Below are 8,380 nucleotides of genomic sequence, written 5' to 3' on the forward strand. Positions count from 1 at the left end.
TGATCTCTCCTCATCTATTTTATGCTTACCAATTAAGCTTCCTCTTCCCTGTACCTTTCCCCCGTATTCCTCCCCCACCACTGAAATCCCATGTGATGTCCATTTCTCTGATTCTGTTCCTGTTCTACTTGTTCGCTTAGTTTTTGTTTTCATTGTTTGTCTTTTCTTTTAGGTTCATTTGTTGTCATTTTACTGTTCATATTTTTTATCTTCTTGTAACAGGGTGCAGCCAAGAGGGGGGCCCCAAATAGGGATTTGTAATGGGGTCCAGAAGAGCTTGGAGGTGATTGGCTCCGCTCCACAGGGCCACGCCTGCCCGAACGCTGGCAGCTGTGGCCAGTTGGGGGAGGAGCTGGCGGCAGGGCTGCAGAGGAAGATCGGTGCTGGGATTTAAACCCATGCCCGGCAGCCATTTGGGGTCTTTTCGGGGACCACTCAGCTTGGGTGAGAGTCAGGACCACACGGCTTTGGAAGTGCCCCAGGTTGCCACATGGATGGTGCCCGGAGCGTGAATCGCAGACTTCTTCTTTCCTGAGATGTGGTACCTGAGACTGGGCAGCGGGTGAAGGAAGGACTGTGTGCGTTTGTGAGTATTCTAGAGAACTTTAGTCCGTATAACTTTTAAATAAATACGAATTCCTTTCCTCTCACCAGTCTCTGGCATTGAGAGACATCTTTCCTCCAGTGGCAGGCAAAACGAACCTAGTACGTGCGAGGAACCCCCGGAGAAAAAGGGGGGGTCTTCGCTATCGTTCAGTACCCCACCCTGGTCTGTTCTGTAATGTTCTTTTTCTTAGGTAAGTCCGTGTAATGTTTCATGTAATAAGGGCTTGGTGATGATGGACTCCTTTAACTTGACCTTATGCTGGGAAGTACTGTATCTGCCCTTCCGTTCTGAGTGAAAGCTTTGCTGGATGGAGTCGTGTTGGATGTAGGTCCTTGCCTTTCATGACTTGGAGTACTTCTTTCCACCCCATCTTGCCTGTAAGGTCTCTTTTGAGAAATCAGCTGACAGTCTTATGGGCACTCCTTTGTAGGTAACTGTCTCCTTTCCTCTTGTTGCTTTTAAGATTCTCTCTTTATCATTTCCTGCCTTTGTTTTTCCCTAGTGGCTCGTCATAGTGGACGCCAATCCAGTGGCCAGGCTTGAAATCTGTGAGTCCTCCATCCACGACGCTGCCCCAGCGGGGCGGCCGCCCAGGAGCCCCCACCTTACGGCAGCTGCCCACAGAGACGGCACTGGCCTGTTCCCGCTCCTCCCCGAGGCGCTGGTTGTATTGGCCCAGCTTGGTACGCCTCAGGAAGGAGAGGACCGAGTGTTGCCTCTGGTTGTAGGCTTCCTGTGAGAGCCTGTGTTTCTCCACCTTGGACGCATCCTCAGAGTCCCCGAGGCGGGCACTGCCGTGGTCAGTGACAGGGACGTGGCAGCCGTTATCTTCGGGGCACGAGCCCCGTGATGCATCCCCCCGATCCAGTGGCAGCAGAACCTCTCGTGAGCTCCTTGCAGCTCCAGTTCCATGCAGGACACAGGGCCGCCCAGCTCCAGCTCCAGCCTGCACTTGAATTCTCAGCTGTTGTGAGGCTGTGACGGTGCCACTTGTCAGAGCAAACACTGCTGATGAAAGCGGTCACGGTGGGCGCACACAGCCCGGTCACCTCTGTGTCTCCATGCCCTGCCGGGCCAGGCGCCGCACAGCCACCGCCTCTGCTTCTGGGGTGTCCTGGAAAACCGTTTAGAAAGCGTACCTGCCCGTAGCTTACTGCCGTCCTGCCAGTCCTGTTGCTCCTTCCCGGCCTCGCCGGTCCCGGCCCCCAGCCCCAGGCCCTGCCACTCACCCACAGCCCTCGAGAGCCACCGGGTCTGGGCTTCACGGCCTTGAGAACTTACTCTTCATTCTTTCTGGTGCCTCCAAGTGTTTATTTAGCACTGAGAATAAAGTGTGACTGAGACATACTCCTCAGCATCAAGGAAAAGCAAAGCAACATACAGTCCTTGAAATCTGGGGGGTGAGGCCTGACCCCCATTTTCATCTTTCTCTGATCAGGAGGACGGAATTGTCTGTTTACATAAAATGTTGTCAAATATGCAGAGACAGACTATTCCAACACGGACGGAGTGTTGAGGGAGGCAGTGCGGCAGCAGGACCAGGGCCCTGGGGCAGCCCCACCCCCCCCACGCCACCCAGCCCCGACTGGCTGTGCTCCTGGGGAGGGCGGACCAGCCTCTCACGGGGCGATCACCCTGGTCTGTAGCGAAACCAGCTGAAACCAGCCGCACAAGCACCCTCTGTGGGGCTCCGACCCCCTCTGGGGGCCATCCTTCGGTTCCTGTGCGCAGCCCTGCGCTTTCTCTGCTTGAGCCCGGAGCCCTTCCTCCGCGGCGGTGGCGAGGTCACCACTCGGACCTGGAAGTCTTAACGGGCGCACTGGGATCTGTCCGCCTTGCCTCCCGATTTCCCCTTTCGTGTCCTGGCAGACCCTTCCCAGCTCCAGGGCTGCAGACGCTCTGCTGTCGCTTTTACAAGTTTTCACACACAAGTGCTCACGCATCTGGAAGCAATCTTCTTGCGTGTGGTTTACGATAGGGATCCGATGTCCCTTTTTTATAAGCGTAACCAGCCCCCTGGCACCGCTCACTGCTCCGTGCTTCCGCCCCGCCCGGTTCAGGCTTCCATCGCGCCCTGGGCACCCGTTGACCGACAGCGCCCACCCCACCCCTCTGTTCCACACTCACTCACTCGAAGTTTACTGAGCACCTACTATGCGGCAGGAAGTCTCCGGGGCTAGGGCTCTCATCCACTAGAAACCCGCCTTCCAGTGGGGTTGTGTGGGGGGCACAGGTGGATTGTGGGTCTGGTGACAGCGTTTGGTGGGGTGGAGACAAGGGGAGTGGGGGCAGGGGGTGCAGTAAAATGATTCAGAGGGCCCCTTTCCTCCCCCCCGGCTGGAGGCCCTCACACCTGAGTGCTCAGTCAGTCCTGTGTGTGTGACATGGGTGACCTCGACACCCCTCTTATCGGTGACTACTCCTCACCCCCACCCCGGTGCCCAAGACCCACAGCTCCGGTCACCCTCCCTGTGGCCTCTCCCTTCCCCGTGGGCCTTCTGTTGCCCTGCACAGAGGACCCAGCCGGGGCGGGGAGGAGTCCTAGGGTGGCACCGCCCCAGTTCCAGTTCCCATCCAGCTCCAGCGCCCTCTGCCCCCACCTGGTGTGCTGACGTTTATTAGGCCCACGTTGCCCCCACCCCTGTGTTGCCCTGCTGCTCGGGGGCAGGAAGGGAGACCGAGGGCGGGCGGAACCCTCCACCATCCACCTCCAACCTCCGTCGGAGGAGGAGCAGCCCAGATCCACATGGTCTCAGGGTGGACGGAGGCGCAGGGCTGCTGCTGCCAGGGGACCTCCGCCAGCTCCCCGCGGGTCAGGGGCTGCTCTCCCTGTTCCCTCTTTCTGTCCACATCCCGGGTCAGGGTCTGCTTATTGAATGTGCAGACTCTGTGATCAAGCAGCAGCTCTGTGCACGGCCGAGGCCTGGCCCCTCCAGCTGTCGACAGTCCATCACCCAGCAGTTCCCTCTGGGTGCTGAGCAGCTCACGAGGGGGGAGAGAAAGCTCAGCGAGGTCCCCAGCACAGCAGACGGCAAAGTTGCGGGTCTGCCTTGTGCCCAGGTCTGATGTGAGAACGTTCTCCATGGGTGGGCCCTGGGACACCAGCTAGGCAGCCTGTTACCCCAGCATCAAGCTGGGGAGCCCATCAGAGGCCTGGGCGGGATGCCAGAAGCCGTGGCCCACCTGGGCTGGCTTCAGCAGGGGACCGGTAGGCCAGGCCCCGGTGGCCTTGCTTTGCTGTGGAGGGAGCAGCCCAGAGAGAGAGAAGCCTCCTTCCCGGGAACCTTCTCCTGGAGCCTGGCGTTTCCCCAGTAGGTAGAGGGCCAAGGTCATGCATGGGTGGTTCAGAGCTGTGAGAATCCAAATGACTAATAGGGGAAGAAAATCATCTCACCAGTTATCAAAGGAGGCTTCGCCCGTTATCTCTTGCACTGGTGGGTGCGGCGTTGCTTTCCGGGAGGAAATCGGGCAGAGTCCATGAGAAAGTGCTTTGGCCTCTTGATAAGCCGCCCCCAGAAAGCGGAAGCGCAGGGGGTTTATTGCCCACAGATTCTGCTGCCAGGAGCAGAGGACACCCGCAGTGGCCGCAGCCCCTCAGCCGCTGTGGCAGCTGCAGGGGGGCAGACACTGGGCCGATGGGGTGTGGCCCCGAGCCCCAGCCCAGCACTTGGCCTGGATCTTCATGGGCACTCGGGGACGCACCCTGCAGACGGCGGGACGGTCTCACGTCACGCAGCACCATGGCTTCAGGTGGAGGAAGGCCTGTGACGGTGGGAGGGGCTGGGGCAGTCTGGAGAGAACCCCTGTCAGAGGCCCTGGGGGCGTGGCAGCTGGGGGGCGGGGCAGCACATGCGTGTGGATGGGCGCTCACCAGCCGTCCCCACACCTGTCGGAATGCACAGAACTGCCCCTGCGATCCACACATCGCACTGTGTGCCGGTTGTGAGTTAATAACGTCGACTCAAAATGTGTGACGTAGAGCTGTGCTGGGAGCGCTTCCTCCACTTTCCGGCAGAAGGGAGGGCAAAGGAAGTGGGCTGATGTAGCTCTGTGGCCTTTGGGGATAGTGCCACCTGGGGACATGGCTGCTCCGGCCCGTCCCACCAGGGTCTCCCCGTCTGCGGGCCGTGGCCACAGCATGGGGCGCATGGGCCCCTTCTCTGCCTACTCCCACATTTTTGTGTCCTGAGAAAGAGGAAAAGTTGGCACCATCCACCTTGTGGACGGACGCCCCTCGAGGCTCCCAGGGCCCTGGGAAGTTGCTGGCAGTTTCCCCTGACAGCTGTGCCCAGCCCTCCCATGGGTCCAGGCCCCAAGCTGCACCCCACACCCCAGCAGGGAACCCCACTGGGAGCAGGTGCCCCAGTTCAGGTCTCTCCCACAGGGTGCTAACCATCCTCAGGGAGTTACTGCCTTGTTTGATTTTGCCACATGCTGAGTATTTAATGTTTCAGATGAGTGTTTGCTCTTTGGCTTTGAACGAAGTGACATCAGTTTCTTTGTAATGCTGGCAGGACCTGAGGGAGGACAGGGTTTGCTGCCATCAAAAGGGACGGTCAGAAGTGGGCTGGACCAGGAGGGGAGGGATGGCTGGGCCCATTCTGGGCATCCCTCCCCTGTCCCCCCTTGAGGTCCTCTAGAAGGAGGTCCTTGGGTCCTTGAGGCTGTGCCAAGGGTCCCCCTCTCCTGAGACTGAGCATCTGGAGTGGAGGGTGGGCCAGCCTGAGGGGCCACGGGCCTGAGAAGACGAGGCCCCTGCTGAGGTGGGCGTGTGGGCCCCAAACTACGGCTCCTGGGTGGGACTCCACTGTGCCCCGTCTGGTGCCGGTGGGAAGGGTGGGGGGCCGGTGGCTGCCCCACTCCCTCTGCTCCAGGTCTAGAGGCTGCTGGGCTGGAGGCTCAGGAAATGCTGCCAGAGAGAACAGAGAGAGGAATGCAGTGGGCGCTGAAGCACGTGAGGCCGAGCCCTCAGAGCCGGAGCCCCGGGTGGTGGGGAGGGGTCCTGCTCCCTTCCATCAGCGTGGGCCTCTCCCTTCTGGGTGAGAGCCAGGAGGGGGACGGGAGGGGCTGCTCAGGTGTCCTTGCACCAAACCCGGAGAAGGATGGGACCCGCCCACCCCAGAGGGTCCAGAGCAGCGACTGACCATCGTGCCCTGCTCCTGGGTGGGTTAGTGGAAGGCCAGGAGCACCCCCTTCCCACCCTGGGGCCTGGGCGGTAGGGTACTTCGGGCTGGCTGGGCAGGTTGTGTAACCTCGCACGTGGGTTTGCTTTGGCAGCCTCAAAACCCTCAGTGCTCTGCAAACGGCCGGCCCTCCTCTGGCCATTGGAAGCCCTCCCTGCTGGCTCTGCAGATGTGCTTGGGGAGACGGTGCTGAAAGACACAGCTGTGGCTGGATGCCTCCGTGGCCGCGCCACGTGGGCTGTGACCTCTTGTTTGCCGAGCGCGGGTCTCCAGGGAGTCTTGGCAGCTTCAGGCTATGCAGATGTCTTGTGCTGAAGGCTGAGGACTGGGGTGCATGGGGCTCTCCAACCTCTGCCTGGAGCGGGTCTCTCTGTGTACCTCCCAGGTGTCTGCTGCCCTCACTGTCCTGCCCCAGCTGTGCTGGCCACTGGGCTTCCTGCCACCTGCTTCTTTCATTTCTGCACTGGGCACAGTGTCAGCCAGCGGAGTGCACTGAGGGGCTGGTACTTGATCACACACTGGTGCCTTCCACATCCAGACACATGCATTTCATAGGAAAACGTTAGGGATTCCATGACAAAGGAATGAATCTCTAACTGTGGAACAGGCGGTAAGAGGGGAGAGCTCTGAATGGAAGCCCTTCCATTGAAGCCACCAAATTCTGCAGGGGGCCAGGGCTGGGGTCCACACCTGGGGAGAATTTATCCACATCGCAGCTCGGGGTGGTCTTGTAGTGTCAGTGGCTCCTTGGTGCCTCTCTGTCCTCTGTGTTTGTCCTCTGACCCCTCCTGACCTCACCTGTGCTCATGTCTGAGGGGGATCCTGCTCGTGGCCCCTGGGTGTCGCTCTGGCTGCTTCTGAACACGGTGTCTGCCCTCAGGGCTGGGCCACACGCAGCAGCATGACTTGGTGAGGTGGGCGGAGGCCAATGCGGTGACACAAGCCAGCACCCCTGGCAGTGTCCAGTGGGCCTGAGGTCCGTGGACAGGTCTCAGTGGGCCTGGAGCAGCCTGGCCACCTCACTGGGGCAGCAGTTGGAACCTCCCCATTTCTTCTAACTAGTGCGGGAGCTCACAGGTCCAGGTTTCCTAACTCACCCTGGAGGCCACGGTGGGGCCTGGCTGGCCTCTGAGGCCTTGCTTGGAGGGGCCCATGGCCCCTGGTCCTCTTGGCCAGTGTGGCCCCTCTTCCAGTGGCCTCACTCTTGAGAACAAAGGCTGGTGTGGTGTGGCAGAGCACGACCCAGACCTCTGGGACCACACGGGGCACTCTGGAGTGGAAACAGAAGCTGTTCCCTTTGGGCCTCTGCGACCGAGCCCTGGGACATGGGACACCTCAAGTCCCCAATGCTGGGGCATCTGGAGGATAGATCCTGAGTCAGGCACCATGCTGGGGGCACAGATGAGGAGACTGGGGCTTCTCCAGGTCACTAGGTCATGGGTCACTAGTCCTGGGCCCTGGACGTGGGCACAGGGGACAGTGCTGCCGGGCCCTGCAGAAAGGCTGCCCACAGCCCTGCCTGTCCCGGGTGCTGAGGGGACCCACTCCTAGAATGGACAGTGGGCACACACAGTTCAGCTCTGCAGGGCTGGGCACAGGAATGACTTGGCCCATTTTCCACTTGGTCACTGTTTTAATGCATGGAATCTATTTGTAATGACAGTTTGCATGCTTCTAAAAGTGGTGCACGGTGTGCAGACTCTGAGCGAAGTGAAGACACGGCAGACTTTGTCAAAGAGGAAGTGGTCTGCCGAGAAGGCAGTCCAGGAGGCTGAGGCTGTGCCGGCTGCACGCTCCCCCGGGAAGGCCTCCAGCCACCACAGGGAGGGGACCTCCTGCCTGGTCCCTGTGTTCAGGGCCCTGGCTGTGCCGGGCTGTATCCTGTTCCCCCAGAGCCTAAGAGGGCGGGTCCTGCCCCCCCAACCCCAACCCTAACCCTAACCCTAACCCCTTTGGGACTTGGGGTTTCAGCTGCTGGCCATAGTTCCGGGTGTGGTGGAGGCTGTGGTTTGCCCAGAATTCTCTGTGCCTGCTGGGTCGTGGTGCTGGGCTCTCAGGGTCATGGCTATGACCTTCCACAAGTCCCAGCTGCTCAGCACATGTTTGGAAAGATGCCAGGTTCATTTCACACTTGACCACAGAGAAGCACAGGGCGGGTGTGTCACGATGCCCGGTGGGCCACCCCCACAGTGTGTCCTGGACGCTGAGGTCCCACGGCCACCAAGCATAGGGCCTTTGCCACCTCAGCTCTGGCAGGAATGTTTCTAGAAGTGGGCTGAATGCCTCTCGGCCAACAGGAACTTCCTGCTGCCGAGAGCAGAGGCCGGACGGGCCTGGCAGGGCCCTTGGCAGGCGTCTCCCAGGGCCGGCCTGGCTGTGCTTTCTGGCCGACTGAGTGCAAGTGATTCAGAAACACGTGGATTTCATTTCTGGGAGGCGCGTGGGTTGTCATGGAGGCTGGTGGAGGTGAGGAGGGTTTCGGCCAAGGAGATCTGGGTTTGGCCCGAGTCACGAACGTGAGGGAGGGAGGCACGGGGACCAGTTTTCCCAAGAGTCCGGGCTTGTGCACGGCCGATGCGTGCCTGCCCAG

The 8,380-nt window shown here is 60.2% G+C and overlaps 1 protein-coding gene across 1 annotated transcript; it reads right to left on the minus strand.

Annotated features, from left to right (window-relative positions):
• Positions 1 to 1,082: 1,082 nt before the first annotated feature.
• On the minus strand, positions 1,083 to 3,691 carry LOC128626781 (tubulin-folding cofactor B-like). Its single transcript, XM_053661311.1, is given in 5 exon segments — positions 1,083 to 1,483; positions 1,486 to 1,567; positions 1,570 to 1,673; positions 1,747 to 1,825; positions 3,323 to 3,691. Coding segments are annotated over 5 exon segments (1,035 nt in total).
• Positions 3,692 to 8,380: the final 4,689 nt, after the last annotated feature.

Source organism: Artibeus jamaicensis, unplaced genomic scaffold, assembly GCF_021234435.1.
Source record: "Artibeus jamaicensis isolate MK-2021 breed Jamaican fruit bat unplaced genomic scaffold, CSHL_Jam_final contig_2259, whole genome shotgun sequence".
In the NCBI taxonomy this organism is placed as follows: Eukaryota; Metazoa; Chordata; class Mammalia; order Chiroptera; family Phyllostomidae; genus Artibeus; species Artibeus jamaicensis.